Source organism: Bombus flavifrons, chromosome 2, assembly GCF_040668555.2.
Source record: "Bombus flavifrons isolate JBK064 chromosome 2, iyBomFlav1_principal, whole genome shotgun sequence".
Classification (NCBI taxonomy): Eukaryota; Metazoa; Arthropoda; class Insecta; order Hymenoptera; family Apidae; genus Bombus; species Bombus flavifrons.
This window is the reverse complement of record NC_138443.1, coordinates 4,520,364-4,542,535: the sequence shown is the minus strand read 5'-3', so window position 1 is coordinate 4,542,535 and position 22,172 is coordinate 4,520,364. Positions and strand designations below refer to the sequence as shown.

General features: G+C 36.8%; 1 protein-coding gene across 1 annotated transcript in view; it reads left to right on the top strand.

The window, feature by feature from the left end:
- Positions 1 to 22,172, top strand: part of LOC138188827 (lachesin-like) — a 68,226-nt gene that overhangs the window by 11,360 nt on the left and 34,694 nt on the right. The window contains exons 2-3 of the mRNA XM_069130968.1: positions 9,254 to 9,360; positions 11,896 to 12,081. Coding sequence (XP_068987069.1) covers positions 9,254 to 9,360; positions 11,896 to 12,081 — 293 coding nt within the window. The remainder of the gene's footprint in view (positions 1 to 9,253; positions 9,361 to 11,895; positions 12,082 to 22,172) is intronic.

The following is a 22,172-nucleotide window of genomic DNA, read 5'->3' as shown; positions in this document are numbered from 1 at the left end:
TCCATAGGGAGTAGTTGGTGTTCTCGTGTGCGGATAGTGACTCTATGAATTTTGTGAACTTGTTGTTGTGTTCTTTTATTTTTCTTTTTTTTTTATTTCCTTTGCAAGTTTATTTAGGTGTTTTTTATTTTCTTTTGATCTATGTTTTTGCCATTTTCCTTTCGCTTTTCTCTCTCATTTTATCGAGGATGTCTTGCGGCATTATTTTTGTTTGTCTGTTGGTTGATTCTGGTATAGTGGTTGTCCATACTACTGCTTGAATAGTTTCTGTAAATGTTGTTACCGCTTGTTCGATGTGTTCAAGTGTTTTCAATAGGATGTTGCAGTTGATTTTGCTCTCGATTATTCTCTTAAATGTTTGCCATTTGGTGGTTTTATTGCATAGTGTCTCTGAATTGTTGTAAAGTACTGGTTTGTTTCTGTATGTAATTATTATGGGTGTATGATCGGAGGTAAGCTTGTGGCTGGGTGCTATGTTTAGTTTATTTGCGTTTAGTCCCTTTGTAACTGCAAAATCAAGTAGGTCGGGTATTTTGCTGAGGTCTGTCGGCCAGTATGTCGGTCTTCCTGTGGATAATATATTGAGGTTGTTGTTTCTAATGTACTTTTCCAAGGTTTTACCTCGAGGTGTAGTGATTCTTGATCCTCATATTGTGTACTTTGAATTGTAGTCTCCCGCTGCGATATACTTGTCACCTAACTATTGAATGTACTCTTCGCACTTTTGTGATGTAATTTTTTGTCGCGGCGGTACGTATACTGCTGACAACTGTAAATGGTTGCTGCTAGTTTGTACAGTAACGGTGGTTCCTTGTATATGTTCCTTACTAACTTGGCTGTGCAAGTGATGTTTAATGTCGTTTTTTATTATTACTGCGGTCCCTCCGTGTGCTTTTCCTGAGGGGTGCACGGTATCATAAATGGTGTAGTACGGAATTTTTAAATAGCTTTTTGTAGTGAAGTGCGTTTCTGATACGAGTAGTATATCTATGTTGTTACTGTACAGGTATGTTTAGGTTTCTAGGGCCCTTTGTTGTAGGCCGTTAGAGTTCCAGGCTGTTATTTTAAGCGTGTCCATTTTTAGTTCTTATTTTTTGCTCAGCATGTTTGTAAGTAGTTGTAGCATAACTGTTATTTGTTCCGTTTGCTGTCTGAGGGTTGCGTTTTGTTCGATTATCATTTTTGTAAGTATTTCAGTACTTTTGATGGATTGTTTTAGTAGTTCTTTGATTTCTGTAGTTGTCGGTTCTGTAGTCTTCGGTGTTGTTGCTTTGACTCTGATTGTTAATGGGCGTTGCTTGTCTCATATTTTGAGTCACTTTTGCATAGCTTAGGTTTCCTTGGAGGTCTGTGTTTCTGTTTATAGTTTTTATTTCATTTTGTTCTTTCAAGGTTGCTTCGTTTTCCGTTGTATTTTGTTGTTGTTGGTAGTTATCGACTGATCCATTGCGAAGTGGTAGAAACAGTTTACGTTGTAGTTGTTTCCTGATTTCACATCCTTTATAGCTGGCTAGGTGGTTTCCGTTACAATTGTAACATCTAACTTCTTCTATATTTCCTGTGTATGGGCAGTGTGTTGTTAAGTGGTTTTTTGCACATTTAATACATGCGGGACTTCTATTACAGTAGTTTTTTGTGTGTCCGTATTGTTGGCGCCGCATGCATTGAGGTATTTCTTTTTTGTAGCGTGGTGGTTCCACTGTTACACTTGTGTTTAGAATTTTTTAACTTCATATATTTCTTTATTATTGGTTCTCGGTTCTATTTAGTTCAATTAGGAATAATGGTAGTGGTTGCTTAGTGTCATATCTGATCATATTGTTAATTGATCTTATTTTATGGCCAATTTTTGCTAGTTCTTCGCTTAACTTTTCTGTGTTAATTATAGGATGTAATCCTCTTATAACTATTTTGTAGCTCCTTTCCGTTTTGAGCTGGTGCGTGTGGTATATAGCATCTTTTTCCTTTAGTTCATTTATCACTTTCCTATAGCTTTCTGGGGATTTTGTTTGGATTTTTACTTGCTCCAGTTTTGTTTGTTTTATTGTGTAATTATCCTTCCCAGCTATATTGTTTAATAGATCAATAGGCGAGTCTATTATTTGCGCCTCAACAAATATTGATGGTGGTTTTGTAATGTGTGTTGGCTGTGTTGTGGTTTTGCTTGTTGGGTCATCGTCTATTTCTTCCGTGATCGAGCTGAAGTAGTTTCTTAATGGTAATTCTTGCAGCCATCGCTGCTTTTCTGCATCTAGATTATCTATTATTTTTCTTTTCTTATTGTAACTCGCCACCTTCCAGCTTCCATCCTGTTGTGTTTCTTTGTTCGTTTCCATATCGACTTCAGTTATAACTGAGCAGGCCTGTTCTTGATTTATTTGTTGACTTGGTTTTGTTATGTCTGTTGTTTTATTTATGTAGTATTGTTCGTCTTTGTTGATTATCTTTATTGGTTTTATTTTCATTTTCTGTTTCCTTATAGTCTTCTTAATGGTAGACACGGGTTTCCAACATTTAGCTATGGGCGTAGCCGTTCGTGTCTTTATCTTACTTACTTGCCGCACTTTTTCTGACGCACTGTAGCACTGCTGTATCACGTCCTCTTAGCTCGGCTGCTCAGGCAGAACTGTATAACTCTTTAGCATACAAATTCGGTTACGAGTCGTTTGTGGGTGACATTACTCTATTAATATCATATTTGAGGGAAGATTGTAAACAAGAAAAAAAAAGTCTATCGAATCACAAAATTTATTGGCGTATATTATTATGCCGTTAACGCAGTTAAATTGGCCAAATGTAGTACGATGAGCTTCTTCATGCAGTAACTTATGATTTCTTCTAAATGACGCTATTTATTTTTAATGTAATATTTAACGTAAATGTATTTAACATAAAAGGGGGTAGTATTACATTGTCCCAAAAATTTCTTTCGTTTTATAAGCAAATAATAGGCGCAAACATTTTTCATTTTATATTATTTTATTGAATTATGTATGATTCATTTTGTTCTATTATGTATCTATTATTTCCTTCTAAAGCGAAAGAAACTTTTGGGACAACCTAACATTTCAGGGCTCCTAATAATGCAATTTAGTACTTTATGTGCTATTATTAAATTAAACATAATCAAACATAAATTTAACTGATTTTGCATGTCCGAGAAATCGTGATAACACGTTAACCGCAGATGACTAAACGGAAAAATCGATGTGTATTTTCAAACATATTACAAAGGTAATACTGATAGAGAGACGAGTCTGCTGATCAGTATTGCAAGTGAGGAGGAATACACGGATAATAAGACAGAATTCTTAATGTACATGTTAACGTTGTTAAATAATTTAATGAATACATATGTTAGGGAAACCGGAAGTTTTAAATGCACTGCTGGTTTTATTGAAGAGGTGTCTAGCAAAAGAGAGGTTTGACGAAAAGATAACGTCAATATCACAAATATTATTTACAGCAGACAACAGAAAATTATTTATGCAATAAAAAAATGTATGTAGTGCTTTTTCTATGTGTGTAATGAATAATACTTTTTCTTAAATAGATTAAGAGTTAATTTATTTCGAATCAACTATAATTCTAGGCTGGTAAGGTTCGATTATATATGTCGGAGATGAAAGGACATCGGAGTCTCCCCTTTGGAATTTCGGGAAAATCCCCTAACACCGTAATCTAGATTCTATCATAGGCGTAATTAAACAATTGTCGTCTTTCGATCCGATTGTATTTGTTCGAGATTTGTGATAATGAGCTTGGGCTCGAGGCGACAGCCAGTCGCCGAACGTAGCCACGGTCACGGGATGAACGCTTTGTCTAACAAAGGTATGGAGTAATTCTATAGCTCTCCTTAAAAGAAATATTTGTAGCGGCACGCGACAGTAAACATTCCAACGGTTTCTGTCCCGTGGCTCGCCACACGCAGATCCTATTCTTCGAGTATGATGGTTACCAGATGTCGATGCGTCTCCACAGTACGTGATCAGCTAGCCCGAGGGCCGTTATAAACACTGCGATCTAGTTACCTAAAGTCCTTCAAACAGACAAACAGTCTTTGTCCCAACTACGGGAAGATAGGGGAGATATATATTTTCATCGAACGACGTCTCCCACTAGCAACTTTCCCTCGAGGGCGGCTAGCATCTTTTTCTAACCACCGATATGGAGATTGACCAATTAACAGCAACGTCAATTTCCCTTACTTTCTGAACGAAGGCTATCCTCGACGAATCCGATGATCTCGTGTCCTTAGACACACCCCATCATAGTTTTCCTCTGCAGCATCATCGCGACGGAAAGTCATTTCTCTCGTGAGGTCGTATTAGCGAGTTACTTAGTTTCTGTACGCTCGGTGGATACTCCACGTTTTAACAAAGATTCCGACTTAGATTTTGTGAGAATGTTCTTCTGTCATCCCGTTGACCGCGGATTCGTTATAGAAGCTTGGATCATTGTCATTAGTTTCTCGAGTATCTAATTACCACGGACAGTGTTGGACAGATTGGACAAGTGTCCAATCCTATAATAATCGTATTTGCACTAGTCAATGTCTTCTCTATTGCATAACGACACTGTGTAATCCAAACGAAGATTCGTTTCACGCCCCTAACCCTAATTCTAATGTAAACCCGACATATAAGTAGCCGACTGCGATAATTATTAATGGCACGAAACAGCTTTAAATCACCCGCAAACAACAAGAACCGGCAATATTAACCTTTAACTGCGGAGTTTAGTTTCGAAAATCCCTTACGGGGTGCGCAGATAAAATCGAACAATGACGAGTACACGTCGACAGCAGAGTAAATACTCCTGTTATAAATTTTACGAAAAAATTAAAGCAAAACAGGGGAGGATCACATTTTTATTCGATAAAAAGTTAACAATTGATTGTTGAAAGAAGGTATTGTTATTAAAAAATTACATTTTTAATGTAAAATTGTCAAAAAATAATAAAGTAAAGTACACAAAGCAATTCGGGGAATAGCCGATGCATTGAGGAAAATAATTAACCAAATTTATAAAAAGCAATACATTATACGGGGCATAATGATATTACCATAGATATACATATACCAAAGAGCATAATCAAATAATCAAACTTCTTGTTTCGACCATTCGCGAGGAGACGCGATCTCGAAGAAGCGCGCCAACAGGAGTCGTAAATTCTTGTTACGATTCGAATAATCGACGCCACGAATCGATCGATCTCTTATTTCGATTAAGATAATAAGGGTGGTTGAATGAGTATAACGCTGATATTAACAGGTTATAATATATATTTTCAACAATCTAATAACTTCAATATTTTATATAATTGTGCGTATGTTGACTGCTAAACTACGAGTGAGTACAACCTGAGATTCGTTTCGTGTTGGCGACTGTGCTGATGTGACTTCTGTCGACTTTGGCGACTGTGATGACTGATTGTTACTTCTGAGCTTCGACTGTTACTGTTACTCGAACTGCTTGTGGAACAAGTCTAGAGATGTGGTGACTGCTCTGTAGTGTATCTCAAGTCCAGAGAACAAGTCCAGAGAACAAGTCTAGAGATCAAGTGTAGTTCGTTCTCGTGTTATCACGGAGGACAGCTCGGTGTGGGTGTGCCTTTTGAACTAAGCATGCGGATTCGTTGTTCACACCTTTCATTAGGAAAGTGAGAGTAACGATCCGCGATGCCCATTGGTTATAGCCAACGTTAATGAATGAAGATAGGAAGAGGAAACTTCCTACCAAAGTGGCTCGAGGGTAACCTTGTTCATGGGAAAAACCAGCTTTACCCGTTAGGTAAATACCCGCTTTTCCTGTTAGATAACTACCAGCTTTCTCCGTGATTTTTAAGAACGTATAATAAACCTAAGGATTGTTCTAAGGACCAGCCATAAAGCAAAAATATTTGCAGGATTAAAGATTCCGTTAAAAAGATTCTGTTTGTGGTGGTTCCTTAGGTTTATTAAGGGTCTGTATAACAACAGTGCGTGGGCCTTTGACGGTCAGACAGTGAAGGACGTCGCACGGATCATCTCACGCGACGTAACACTTCTGTTTTTTAAACTTCCTTCTTTATACATTACATAATAGTTCTACTGGAAGTATAAAGCGGATATACCACAAAACATCATTTATATTATTTTACTTTTTACTAAAATTTTGAGTTTTTATTTTGCACGACAAATGTACACGAAAATCGTACACGAAAATATACGTCGAACACAGTTAATTGCTTAATCCCCTCGTCAGTTGTGACAGCGATGCTGAGGGGACAACAAGAGTTCCTTGTAGTCCGCTCCTATTGCGAAGGAGTAATGCTCTTAAAGGAGTGGACAGAGCGGGAAAGGATGAGAACATCCCACCCTAGTAGGGTTCCGCGCTGAAGGGCGGCCCTACGCCGCCCTAGGTAGTCATAGGGGTCGACACGCCGAGGAGGTTCTGGGATCTACTCAGAATTGTATGACGGTCCAGAGGATAGCGTTGAGAGGGGTGGTCCCTTCCAATGCCCGAACTAACCTAGGAAAGACTTCCCCAAAGTGAGAGAAGACGCAGGATTGCTTTGGCAGTAATTCGAAAGAGGTCCCGGGGCATCCCTGTTGAGCGTCAGGCGGACCACCGTGGGGTTTTAATCGGTAATGTCCGACACTACCCCGCCGCTTCCCAGGAGCGTTAACTGCTTAATATGTGTTAATAAAAATATTGTACTATAATATCTTTTATTTTATTCTTTGTTTCATATATTTTCATATCTTTCTCGCTTAATAAACAAATTTTATAATTGTTTTTTTATGTTAATAACAATTGACAATAGCTTAATATAATCAGAAAAAATTTTTGTGAAAAGAAAAGTAACAAAAGAAATTTTTCATGGTCGATAATGGTTATCGATAACCAAAATAAAATGCGAGCCATGATGGTTATTGGTAATCAATATTAAATTTCCGACATCGATAATGGTTAGCGGTAGCCATAAAAGATTAATCACTTATAATGATTATTCGTAATCAGAACAGTTAGATATTAATATCATTTAATCATTCAATTTTCTGAGAAATTTCTTTGAGATTTATTTATAACACTTCCAGTTAAATAAAAATTAATTTTTACTCAATGACTTTTTCCAAAAAATGTTTAAAATAGCTATTGCTTCATCTTGTGAGGGAAGAAATCTATACCAATTTATTAAAGATTACCCGAAGAATTCTGGACATTATAAATATACATGATTTCATAAAGCAAGGGTCGATACTATCATTATCTGGATCTGTGTTATATTTAAGTTATTAAATGTTACTAATATCTATGCTGAACCCTGCGATGTTAAGAACACAGTTGTGGTTACAGTTCTATCGTGTGAGCAATCCGTATCATATTAATATACAGGTTCAAAAAATTGAACATAGTACGTAGAATACGAAGATTTCAAATATATTAACACTAATTAGTACATCCTATAATATAGCGTTACCTTATAAAAATTCGTCGAATTTTTTTCGAAATAAATTCCATAATTTTCATACTGTTTTCCGTGAAGCAACGCGCGCGAAGGACATGAGATAAAATGCGCATAACTTCGAAATTCATCAATGAAGAACTCGTAGGAAGGGCTACTTAGGGTTAACCGAGTACCCTTTAATATCGTACGAAATGCGAGGCATTTAATATTATTATGCATTATAGGCATCGTACAACCATGGCTCGTTTATTTTGTATCAAATTATCCTGTAACGCGCTACGTCACTAAAATTAAACATGAAGTTCGATGTATGACTGCACCAACTACTAAAGCATCTGCTCTACGATTGCAAAATCTGCGTCTTTTAGTGCCCAACGAGGGATGAATCGTTCTCCTTCTTACGGATAAACATACACAACGATATTAAATATAATCTATTCTTATAATATAAATATTTCCATTGACAAGTGTTGTGAAGACTATACGGAAATTTCACCGAAATACACGAGAATACAACACAGACTGACTGTTAATCGATTCATGGTTGACCTAGTGACCGTTTATTTTTATTGGACAATTTGTATGTATGTATATGCCGATGATAAATTAACTCGAATAATCTATAAAAGTATTACATAAATGTGCTTAAGACTCGTCGCCACTACCGAGCGTTCAGAAACAAAAGTCTAAAAATCATCATCTGAGCAATCATGAAACATTTGGCTGTGAGTTATAAATAAAATATAATAACCTTCTCAAAAATATCATGTAACGTATCATGTCAGAACTTAATCTAATCCAACAGCTCCCTTTAGAACGACCATTTCGAATGCTTATCCGTTACAAAATTCATTTTTGTTTTGTAATTTTGATTTGCATAGCTATTACACATGTTAAAAAGAACTTGTATACTTAATTCGGTGAATTTTAGAAAGGATATGATAATAGGAGCCCGCGTGCGTATATACGTACACAAATAGAGGAAAGAGGGGAAAGATAGCAACATCATTTCTACGAGTAAAATACTCGAAACGCGTATCACTTGTGCGCATCAATCTATCAAATAATAAATCGTAAATAACGGAGGCTCGTTAAGTACCATAATAATTTAACAACGTTATTACATATGAAATGCACTAAGCAAATTTGAATGTTATTCCGTTTCCGAAATCGTGCACCGTTCTATCATTTCTGTATTACCAAATTTCTTGTATTACCAAAGTTACAAAGAAGGTTATGATGAAAACCGTCCTATTCTCATCTCCAGGTATTTTATTAAGCCTGGAAATAGAAATAGATTCTATGTTTTTAATTTCATACGCTGTTTTGTGAGATCAGATTCAAATATCAGTCGTTTAACGTTCCTATAGATTATTGTATAATAAACATCGTTTCGAAATGACAAACGTCACAAATGTAGCTGTTTTAAAATGCAACATTTTGAATTAAAGTATTCGAACTACTAAAATCGACACGTTTTCCTTTTCGCGATTGGAAATATTTTAATTTTTAGAAAGGAAGATATGTTTTCTCATAGGAGCAGGAGTGTCAAAGTAAAAGTACAAACTCTCTTACATCTGCTAATTAATTAGAACCACGGAATTTTCCAACCCTCCGCGACTATGAAATCTTCCGTTTACTAGACAAAACTTATCTCATTTCTTGCTCTCTACTCTATAACTGCTCTACAATTCTTTACCAAGTGTATCTCACTTAGTAAATGAACGTCATGTCTTTAAATTGCAGGGAGCAAGATATGCAAATCTAAAAAAATTTTCACGAGCATCGTACCTGTTTCAGGCGGTGCTTTTCCACCCGAATTCGCTGATACTATCCAAAATGTAACGGTATCGCTGGGAAGGGACGCAACTTTTACGTGTCTGGTCAATCATTTAGGGGGCTATAGGGTAAGTTACCCCTAATGAAAATTCATTCGATGAAGGTGGGACACGCGTACACCGGCCAGATTTTTTATTCGTTTAACTTTTTTCCCTCGTCGACGCTATTGTTTCATCCATTGTAAAAAGCCAAGAATTTACTAAAGATTCATTACGAGTCGCAATTATGGAATTGCATTTTATTCAAATCTTTCTGTCTCATTGACAGACAAAGAATCGTAGTAGCTTTTTGCAGTGAATTGGAAGTGAACTCGTTTTATACAATTTTCTTTCCAAATTTTTCCGAACGAAAACATTTTATAACTTTGTTTTAAGGAATTTTTTCATACAATCATAGAAAATAATAGAATATGTAGAAATGTCTTCTATCCTGTATCTCGGCGAAGATAATGAAAATGTAGTCAATAGTACACATCCGAAAGAAATAACTTATTAAATATATGACTAGTTAAATATATGACTATATAACATGTACTTGAGAACTTTCTTAGCGCATTTCGTGGTTAAAAATCTATGTACTTCAGACTGAATACATACGTATCAAAAGAAAAATCGATCACAAGTATCCAAGTAATGTATCTTCGCCAACAAAACCAATTCCTCAAACAACGTATACATATACCACTAAACCGACAAGTGTTCTTCATTCGATATTCTTCTTACTGTCACATCCTTATATTTGAACACAAAAATAGAACCATTTTCCCTGTCGTATTTGATTTTATATCCGTCACCGTGAAGACAATTTAGTTACGCATCGTCGGGTGTACTAATACAATGTTTCTGTTTGCTATTATTGAAACTGTTATTGCCAAATTTTTACAATGGCAGCCTTGCCATCTTCTATACTGTCAACGTTTAAGCTAGCAATTTTCAAATAGAATAGAAACGACCAGGCAAATAAATTAATGTTTGCTTGGTTAAAACAGAGAACAACTTTTATCCTATAAACTATAAATATTTGGTTATACACGTATGAAAAATTGTACTGTTTATCATACCGTAAATGAAGGCCGTCCGTGTAACGTATGTTTCAACTTCAACGAATTAGACAAATGAGAAGATGGATAATAGCAAAAAGACGACGTCAAAAATTCAAAGGGTAGCTGTTCACAGAAGGTAGGCGAGAGGTGTTGTATAACAGCAAGCCTGCTCCCTCCCATTAAGAACACTTTGGCACAGTTATAAAGAGATAAATAATCTAGTTACGATCGTCTAATGACATAATGCGATAGTAAAGTGGTAACAAGCAAATTTGCTGCAGCTAATTTTTTATTTAAAACTTAATGCCGAGTCACGGTAAGTCCAACAATGCGGCTGAACCGTGCATACACAATTTCTGCTAGAATGTTTCGTAATACAACACCCTCTATCCGATCATATCTTATACCAACCAATTAAACTAAGTGCATCATATTCTAAAAATTCTAATAGAATTGTTCAAATTGCAGATTTATATTTGAAGTGCCAGAAATAACACTAATATTATAGAAGAGACATTGTCAAAAAAAGCAAATGACAAAATCTCAATCTGTATGAAATTATAACTTAATTATAACAATTATGTATAACTCTGACTCAAATTCAATATTTTTAAACGATGAACAGATTGGCTCGGTTTCCTAACTAGCCGTGAGAATTTCTGGTTCTTATACATAGATACGGCGAAAACAAATTTCAACTACATCTTTCTAGTAGAGAGAGAGTCATTCTCCGGCAACAGTTTCGAACACCATTACGGCATTGCCCCAGTACACCCCATAACACATTTTCCATTAATACAAGCGTTCTCAAGATTCCCATAAAACGCCTCTGCGACTTCCCAAGATTTAGAATATTCTAAGGAAAATGCAAATATCGTTCCAAAGTTTGGCCAAGGAGATAGAAGACGCATACGCTCCGCCTATACGTGTCTCCCCGTCCGTGTCGTACGTATTCGGCTTGTTTGCATTCCGTATTCAGCCAGTCTATAGGTAAATTGTGGTGTTCTCGACCATCGAAATCTATGAACACGTCTGTGCCCTTTGATCGTTCTCGTTTGCTCAGTGTGTTACCGTCTCATTAACCCTTTCTATCTGACTGGCTTGAGGATTTACATTTGACTAGCAGGTTCAATCTACATGCCTCTGGCTCTAGTAAATTGCTCGCTAAATTAAATTAAAGCTAACTTCAAGAAGCGAACACTCTGCCGCATCTCTCCGAGCAACCGCCGTTTCATTGCGTCTGAAACACTACTTTGCGAATCTTCTTTTCGAATTGGAAGCTACGTAACGATATAATCAATTGGCATTGTACGACACAATTTTTCCTTCAAGTAGAATGTTTGTTTGTGAAAAGAGTTATGGTTAGAAAATAGAACAGTAAATCTAGTTTAAGAGAATAATTTATCTTCTTCGAGAAATCATGCGAAGGATAATACGAAACTTTAATATTCATGGAATCGATCTTATCGAACGTTTAAAATATTGCAATACCATATCGACGTTAAACTGCCAATTTAGTTGTTTGCATCGTTTTTCTTGTAATAGATAAATATTTCCGTAGGTTGGTTGGCTGAAAGTGGATACTAAGGCGATCCAGGCGATCCACGATCACGTAATAACTCACAATAACAGGGTCTCGGTATCTCATAGAGACCACACTACGTGGAATCTTCACATAAAGAACGTACAAGAGCAAGATGAGGGACGCTACATGTGTCAGATTAACACAGATCCAATGAAAAGCCAGGTAAGTTTATCATGTCATTTCTTCGAAATTCTTCTAGTGCGATAATAGTAACAAATGTCTCAACTAAATTATACTTATTATGTAGAGTACTTGCTCAGAGGATGAACTAAAAATAGATAAAAGTGAGAGTTCAAAAACTAATTGTTGAATATATAGTACATTTGTATTGTACGTGCAAAAGTGAGGGAACGTAGAGCGGAAACACACACGAGTATGTATCCCATCCTTAATATGTATGTGAGCGTCGTCTGATGGCCTAAGGCTCCGTTGAGACAAAAGAGAGAAGTGCAGTGTGAAATCTCGTGCCCTAGGCCTCCGGCGAGTAGCCCACGTGGCGAGCTAAGTTATGTGAATATTACAATGAACGTCTTTGTAATACCTCTCTAAATCATCTCCATACTTTAACACTAGTTAATTGGGGACGTCAAATTTCGAACATTAGTTTAAATATTTAACTATGCAGGATTTTCCAATACAAGAAACGGGTTATTTATAGAATTTAAGCACAAATCGCTATCAGACATATTAAATTGGTTGCTATTTTGAGTATTATCAGCAACTAAGCAATCGAAATCAGAGCTTTCTGCGATTCTGCGCACAGTTTAACCGATAGGACGAATCGTGGTATGCCGAGAAACTTGGTGAAATAATTAGTTGGAAACCTATTTAGATCAGTACAGTTCTCGAATGCATGTCGATTGTAGAGCACATCAATTCCAATTAAGTGTACGCCGCTACACGTCTTCCCGATTAGTTTACACGATATCTTTGCCATGACTAATTGGATTTGCGTACTTTAATACTCAATACGCGTACGAACGAATATACATTATCGAATATTATCGAGTTATTTTAACGGAACCTATGTTCATATAATTCTGACTACGATGCAGTATTAGTTGAATTTTTAACTAATCAACTGTACGATAATACGCACATTCTCATATTTCTGGCAGTTTCTAATGATTTTTATGACTGGTATCGTGATGGAAATACATAGCAGCTACGCTATTATTATCTAAAATATGAAAATTTGGGAACGGGGACGAGAATGGAGACGGAGAGTATTAGTTACTTACAATGTTACAATTTCTGCAAGTATCGAAGGTATTCCTCTAGAAGCTCCAAAAGCATGGCATACCAGGAAATCTCACAAGTTGTCTAGTAATAGTAGTAGATACCTAGCGGGAACTCCCGCTTATGAACACCTTGGAAATAACACTTAAGTTTCGATTACTTTTCCCGTAGCAAAGGGCAAACTTTTTTAGACGTTACCTATTAACCACGTATATTTATATTGTTATTAACAAAAATTTTATTATAAATCTTTTATTAGTATTTTTTATTTAAAAAAGTCTCGGTCAATCCATTTTTTCTTATACTTAACATTAATACAATTTTTTTCTAATAATTTGAACAGAGCATGAGTTATTTCGGAATTTGCAGAATTGTAGAAATTGTTTCCAATAAAGTTAAATTCCCTTATCTACGAAGAATGACACGCGATGATTACGCAGCAATCTAAATTCATAGAATTTGTATTTTGCATAAAATAAAATTTGTATTTTTACCTATTCCACCAACTTGGTCTCTTTTAGAAGCGTAGAAGGCAAAGAACCTTACATAAAATTGACGGGTAGCTAGACGACTCATTTCCTTTCTATGTTAAAAATTTCAACGCATTCATGAACACAAAATTCACGGTGAAATAAAATTTCGCTTTTGAAAAGAAGGGATATAATGCATTTTCGACTCCAATAAAGCCAGTAAAAATTATGCTTTCCATGTAATTGAAAAATGACTATCGCATCCTATTTAAGCAGTCATGATGTTTTTGGAAAGTACAATTCAGAGGAATCTTTTTCATAACTTTTAGAGATCTTTCTTATATATACCAAATTCTTTGACGTGTTAGATTAATAAACATTCTATTTATAAAAGTGACCTCGATTATCTATTATTACAATTACAATATATCTTTTTCTTAATTAAGAGTTACTTTATTTTTTTTTAAAAAAATGCAAGTCGCCAAATTTTATTCCACAAATATAAGACATCTAAATTCTTTGCCTGATATGCACCACGGGCAATAAATGCATCCAGTTTTGTTCTATCTAGCTCCTTCTTAGTCCCCAATACTTTAAATGCTTCTTCTTCCGTACATTTTATTATATCATCCCTTATACGGTGATCAATGATAAGACAAAATGTCGTCTTTACTTGTCCTTTCATTATATGCCATTTGGCATATCCTTAAAGATATTATGAACTGATGGTCTGACAGGTTTGGGACTTGCATCTATTTCTTTCTAAATTGTTCCATCGGGCCCAGTTTCGAGACATTGGTTCTCTACACCAGTCTCACTTTCTGATGTCAACGATAATTTGTTTCTTTTTTTCCCTGGACGTGGAAGCTTATTTATAATATTCAACTTCGCTTCGGTTGTAAATAGCTTTTCATGTGTTTCCATACTGTTTTCAGTTGCTGAAGTTTCTTATTTATCGCATACTGAACGGTCTTCTTCTATGCCCGTTATTCTTTTTAATAATTTTTTTTTTTTTTTTTGGAGTCTTGACATTTTTAGGGTAAATATTTATCACAGAATAGTACCATATACGACATACAAAACTATTGTCAAATTATATATGCTTTATTTTTTCTTTTACAGCAACTTTACACAAAACGCTCTGAGATGTTTTCTGTCTGAGTTTTAGAAATAACAAGGTTAGATGTCGACTGATTGACTAACAAACCGAGATGTATTCTGGTCAAAAGGACGATAGCAAGTGAGAATATGGTCTGTAACGGCGATATTTATATGAAAATATTGATGGGTGCTGGCCGTTCTCTACCAACAGTTGCTCGAGGGTGGAATTGACCGTTGAACATGGGTAAATCCCGCTTTTCCCGTGTTTTATCGGAATGAGCAATAACCCTAAGAAACTTCTCAACTTTTAAAATGTTTGTAACAATTGACCGTAAAAAATGCTAAATTTTATGGCAGTTCCTTAGAGTTATTATGGACCTGAGTTGATATGTTTTGACACCTGGTGGCAATATTGATCGAGGGATGGATTATGGCAATAGGCAGGACAGAATACAACTTTTTCTTAGAAAAAAAAGCAAACGAGGTAAATACCAAAAAGTATGTTGTATGCATATTTTGTAAAAAGTCATAAATTATAAAGCGATATGATAACGTTTAAATATGGTTAAATTCTTGTAAAAATTTGTAAATGGTCAATTTGACCAACACTGGTAAGTTTAGTGTTAAATACATTATTGTATTTTAGATTCTGGTCAAATATAACATGGCGATATTTTATAATAATAAAATTTCTATAAGTATTGAAATATTATGTTAGAGAAGTTTACTGTAAGTTTAGACGTGACTTTCTTTTGAATTATGTCACTATTAAATATGGTTGGGAAATCTTTATTTTAAGGCATTATAAAATATACGAATTTGTTAAAATAATAACATATTGTTTAAAATAGCGTGAGTTTTCTTGATATAGACATTTTTGTAATAAAACCTTTTGTTAGTTTATAAATACTCCAAGATCTCCAATTTCCCCTTAACCTCCTATTGTTGTTACGAAACTTTTCTTTTATAAGCTACATTTTCCGTCGGAGATGCTTATGACAGTAAAATCTGCTGGATTATTTTTCTTCGTTAAACTTGGCTGCTTTCGTGTTTGCTAGTCGTGGAAACACGGACGTTTTCAAAAATAGAATTGAACCGCATATCGATCTTAACCATGCATATTATTCTTTATGGTTCCCTTTCATTGTTTATTACGTCACTGATTTACATCTCAATTGTGCTGTAAATTTAAGGAAAATGGAGTGTTTTTCAAGGTCCGAGCACGAGAAAAATAGGGTACTTATCGAGATATTTTCTGTACCAGACAAACGTCACTGTTCATTCTTTCGACGTCCCACAAGGAAGCTGTACCTTTTGGTTTCAAAGCATAGTTGCGCCAACATACATGCTGCTGTGCAAATAGTACGACCCTTTTCTCTTCCCTATAGCTTCCCCTCGTATAGTCATTTCACCTCGACAAAGTGTGATAAAATATTCACCGAGCGTAAAGACGTTATGTAACTCGCTAATGAAACCTCACAAGAGAATGACTTTCCGTTACGATGATGCTGCAGAGGAAAAACTAAGATGGGGTGTGTCTAAGGACACGAGATCATCGGATTCGTCGAGGATAGCCTTCGTTCAGAAAGTAAGGGAAATTGACGTTGCTGTTAATTGGTCAATCTCCATATCGGTGGTTAGAAAAAGATGCTACCCGCCCTCGAGGGAAAGTTGCTAGTGGGAGACCTCATTCGTTGAAAAAAAATAGATCTGCCCTATCTTCCCGTAGTTGGGACAGACCGTTTGTCTGTTGGAAGGACTTTAAGTAACTAGATCTTAGTGTTTATAACGGCCCTCGGGCTAGCTGATCACGTACTGTGGAGACGCGTCGACATCTGGTAACCATCATACCCGAAGAATAGGATCTGCGTGTGGTGAGCCACGGGACAGAAACCGTTGGAATGTTTACTGTCGCGTGCCGCTACAAATATTTCTTTTAAGGAGAGCTATAGAATTACTCCATACCTTTGTTAGACAAAGCGTTCATCCTGTGACAGCGGCTACGTTCGGCGACTGCTTGTCGCCTCGAGCCCAAGCTCATTATCACAAGTCTCGAACAAATACAATCAGATCGATTGACGGCAATTGTTTAATTACGCCTATGATAGAATCTAGATTACAGTGTTAAGGGGTTTTCCCGAAGTTCCGAAGGGAAGGCTCCGATGTCCTTTCATCTCTGACACGGCGATCCTGACAATCACCCGTCCTCGGATGTATCTAAAATATCGTGTTTTCTTACATTAGATTCGATGCATTATTTACATTATTTAGAATTTAACTAAATGTCCAAATAAGCCAAGGGTCCAGTGCAACAACACAATTTTGTTCGGAGGTTTGACAAGCAAGGAAATGAGAGAGAACTAAAATTTGTAACGTTATAATTAGTATTCAAAGTGCTAACTGCATTCTGTGAATTATCAGTCGGATCGTAACGGCATGATGGACCATTCTCGATTTCGTACCTAAATGAATCTCGTTTTCCAGATCGCACGACCGCACAGAGTTTTATTGCACTGTTGCTCCGAGTTCATGTGAATCTATCACACGATCCGACCAGCTTTATCACATCGTCGCTCCGAGTTCATGTGAATCTATCACAAGACCCGACCAGCTTTATCACATTGTCGCCCCGAGTTCATGCGAATCTATCACAAGACCCGACCAGCTTTATCACATTGTCCTGCTAGTGGCCATAGTGCTAATGACCTTCCGAGATCGGGGTACTCATATCGTCATGGTCACTGTTGTTGCCATCACTACAGACGTGTAATTCAGCAGGAATACAACTATCTGGCATTTTCCTCGATCTATCAAGACTGTATTTACACAACCGTTTGCCGTCTAGTGTCTTTAAGATATACCTGTCTCCTTCCAAAGTTTCTGATATTACGAATGGGCCTGTAAATTTCGGATCTAGTTTGGTTTGGTTTCATTTTTGCGTAATACAAAATCACCAAGATTAAACCTAAGTACTTTAGCTTTAGTTTTATCAAATCCACCTTTATCGTACCTAGCACTAATTTCTATATTCTCTATTTCCTGCTGTGTCACATCAGAGATATCTACTTCTCTTTCTTCGATATTATCGGGTATCAACAAGTTGTAAGGTCTTTGCTGTTCTACCAATTAATAGTTCCAATGGACTCGATTTAGTCACGTGGTTGGTGGTGCAATTCAAAGCCAACTGTATTTTGCCAATCGCGTCTAGCCATGATCGCCCGGTCGTTTCTATGATTGTGAACATAATTTTCAACGTACCCATAATACGCTCTACCTGTCCGTTGGCCCTACTCGCACCGGTTGAGATTAAGTGGAGTTTAGTGTTTACCTTGACAGAAACCTTGGAATTCTTTACCCGTAGGATACCTCTTTTGATCCGCTATTATCCGGCAAGGACTGCCGAATAAAAATATAGCATACTTAAGTGCTTTAACGGTACTAAGGTTTACGAATATGATGCAGATATACGAATTTAGTGAAGACGTCGACCAAAACAATGACATATTCTTTCGAATCACTTTTACTGCTTAGTTTGCCCGTTATGTCCACGTGAACTGTATGCCAAGGTATGCTGGTCTTAGGTATAGGAAGTAATTCAGCTTGTATTTTATCTGAACTTGACAAGCATGACAGTTCTCTACGAATGTACGAACATATTTCGCCATTCCTTCGAACCAGTAATACTCGTACAGCTTCTCAAGCGTTTTATCCCAACCTAAGTGCATAGTTGACTGGTGCACATGGTTATTAACGGACCACCTGAAACCTCTTGGGACAATGGGCAAGAAGAGAGTCCTGCCTTTTCTTTGTGTTTTACGATAAAGGGTACCAGATCGTAATTCAGATCGTATTTGCGACACTTTCGCGAGCTCAGCATTTTGCAACTTAGTGACGATTTCTAAAATTTGAGGATCCCGACGTTATTTTGTTAACAATCTCCTAAGATTTCGGTCAGATTAATTTTTTTTCTTTGATTTTGTTAATTATACTATGATCAATGTCTATGGGATTCCGCGGAAAGAAATCTACGCGAGCCATTCGTTTACCTTCTCGATACACAATGTCGAAATTAAAAGATTGTAAGTAAGCCTACCACCTGTAAACCCTGTCATTTAAATTCACCCCATTTCTAGATGCCTTCAAGGAATTACAATCAGTAACAACAAGAAATTCTCGTCCATGTATATAGTGGCGAAAATGTTTAACAGCGTTTAACAACTGCTAACGTCTCTAGTTCATATGAATGATACCTAGATTCCGCAGGGCTAGTTCTTTTGCTGTAATATTCCACTACCCTGTTTTTACCTTCAACCTTATGCATTAAAGTAACCCCATATACATCCAAACTAGCGTCAGTATGTAATCCTATCGAATAATTAGGGTCAAATATCGTAAACACCAAAGCATCAGTCAGGACGGAAATTACCTTTTGCCTCATCTTTTCGCGTTTGTCTGTCCAAGTCATGTTTCTATTACCGGAAGTAAGTGTGCATAGAGGTTTCATTACCTATGAAAGTTTAGAGACGAATTTCCGGAAGTAAGAAACTAAACCTATGAACTGTCTATGCTGTGTGACGGTCGTTGATTCAGGTAAAGAACTCAAGGTTTTTATTTTGCCCGGGTTGAGGCGAACTTCTCCGTTAAGAATTACATGTCCCAAACAGAGTACCGATATGTTTAGGAAAGAGCATTTAGAAAGATTAGACGAAAATCCGACATTTACAAGGGTATTTAATATGGTATACAATCTTTCTAGAGCTTGATTTATGGAGTAGGCAATAATTAGAACATCAATCCAAATAATCAACAACGTACGAATGGCACGTTGGCTGCCATACGTGTTTTCAAAGGAATCTCAAGAATGATCTCTCGTTTCGTTTGTTCGCAACATTAAAACCACTAGCTGTTGTTGAATATAATGAAGGAAAGTGTGGTATAGATTATTCCGACCAAATGGTTTCTTATGCCACCACAATTAGAAAAGGGATCAAATGGTACAGAAAACTTGGCATGCAACTCCTTCTGGGGATTTCCGTTGTAAACGCTTTGATGGTTTACAAAATTGCAGCAAGGAAGAACATAAATATTAGAATATGTAGACAAGTATTAGTTGCAAAATTATTAGGGTTGTCTGAAAATGCAAAAATCCTTGTTTTCGACGGAGTCAGCATAATATCGCCGTTCGGAAAAACGATTCCGGAAGAAACACTAGACGCGCACGCAACCATGCCATGCAAACAAAAGACGTCGACTGGATCGAACAAAGGCACAAAAGAATTTGAAGAAAACAACAACTTATTGTCCAAATTGCCCATCGAGGGTAACCAATGCTGTATATTTCTTAGAATTAGCATGAATAGGGATTTGGCGAAACCCGCTGGCCATGTCCAGACTAATAAAATCTCGTTTTTGCAATCTCGCGATTTGATCCGCAATAAGGGGTAAGGGATACCGATCCGCGACCGTACTTTTATTTAGTTCTCGAAAATCTACAAATCATCTATCTGAACCATCGTTCGTCTTCACGAGTAACATAGGGCTCGCGAACGGCGAATTACTAGGCCTTATGATATTTGGCTCTAATTAATTCGCTTATTCTCTCACATACTATTCTGCGCTCTTCCTCGCGAAATCTGTAAGGACTTCTTTGTACGGTGATGTTAGGATCAATTAATTGTATTTCTAACTGGCCTGTATTTACGCGAGTACGTAGGAAACCCGTAACGAATGAATCTTTGAGTTTTCGAAAAAAAAGATTAATCGACTTTTATCACTACCACGTACATCATTGTCAACTTCATTAACATCGATCTCGTTTTCAGCGGTTTTATTACAGGCATTAATTACTTTTGTTTTACTCATAGCGAGGCTATTTTGTGTAATATTACGTCAAAACCTTGGCTTAAAATTTTTAATCATATTTAAAATTTAATAATTAAAATTTTAATCGTATAAATCATATTTTAAATAACTATCAGCGAGGACATGAAAAATGTATCTCTAATGTAAGACCACTAATACTGGCTAAATAACTAACGGACAAGATTTGAGATGTACGTTTATTACAAATACTTCTTATTCCTCGCATTACTACCATATCAATCGTTCTTTTGCTAGAAAATCTCAAGAATACGGATTCTTTAACTAGTGAACACTCGGCTCCAAAATCGGGTAAAATGGAAACGACTCACCCGGATGACTTGATCCGGATGACTTCCACTACGTAGAAATAGATTCGACACTTGTTATTAAAATTATATTCAGGGCACTGCTTTGTAAAGGATTTTCCTCCATAATCGGGTTGACAGCTGCGCACCATGTAGCGGAGTCGGAGCCCGCGGTTTTAGGGTTAAAACGCTGTGGCGAAAAATTGTTAGGTTCCACACTCGATTTTTGCACTAGCGACTGAATTAACTCGCGCACGATGGTCGTAAGCTCTTGCAGTGTTATAACCGGCACTGATCTGACTTCTGATGTCGGGTTTACATTAGAATTAGGGTTAGGGGCGTGAAACGAATCTTCATTTGGATTACACATCGTCGTTATGCAATAGAGAAGACATTGACTAGTGCAAATACATTTAGTACAGAATTTGACAAGTAATCGTGGTAATTAGATACTCGAGAAGCTAATGACAATGATCCTAGGTTCAATAACGAATTCGCGGTCAACGGGATAACAGGATGCGCTTTCTTCCAAAGCCCAAATCGTACTCGACTTGCTTGGCTACGATGGAAGTATAACTAAACTAACTTTGTTAAAACATGGAATATCCACCGAGCGTACAGACGCTAAGAAACTCGTTAATACGACCTCACGAGAGAACGACTTTCCGTCGCGATGATGCTGCAGAGGAAAACTATGATAGGGTGTGTCTAAGGACACGAGATTATCGGATTCGTCGAGGATAGCCTTAGTTCAGAATGTGAGGCGTCTCCACATTACGTGATCAGGTAGCCCGAGGGCCGTTATAAACACTAAGATCTAGTTACCTAAAGTCCTTCAAACAGTCTTTGTCCCAACAACGGGAAGATAGGAGAGACCTATTTTTCAACGAACAACGTCTCCCACTAGCAACTTTCCCTCGAGGGCGGCTAACATCTTTTTCTAACCACCGATATGGAGATTGACCAATTAGCAGCGACGTCAATTTCCCTTACTTCCTGAACGAAGGCTATCCTCGACGAATCCAATGATCTCGTGTCCTTACGTCTTTACGATCAGTGATTATTTTACGTTTTGCTAACAAACAGTCAGACTTAGATTTTGTGAGAACGTTCATCTATCATCCCATTGACCGCGGATTCGTGATTGAACCCGAGGCCATTGTCACTAGTGTCGCGAGTGCCTAATTGCCGTGATTAATTGTCAGAACTGTAAAAATCCCATTATTGCAATAAACTACACCTGTGTTGTACCGCATCAATGGCTAATTCCGGTGAA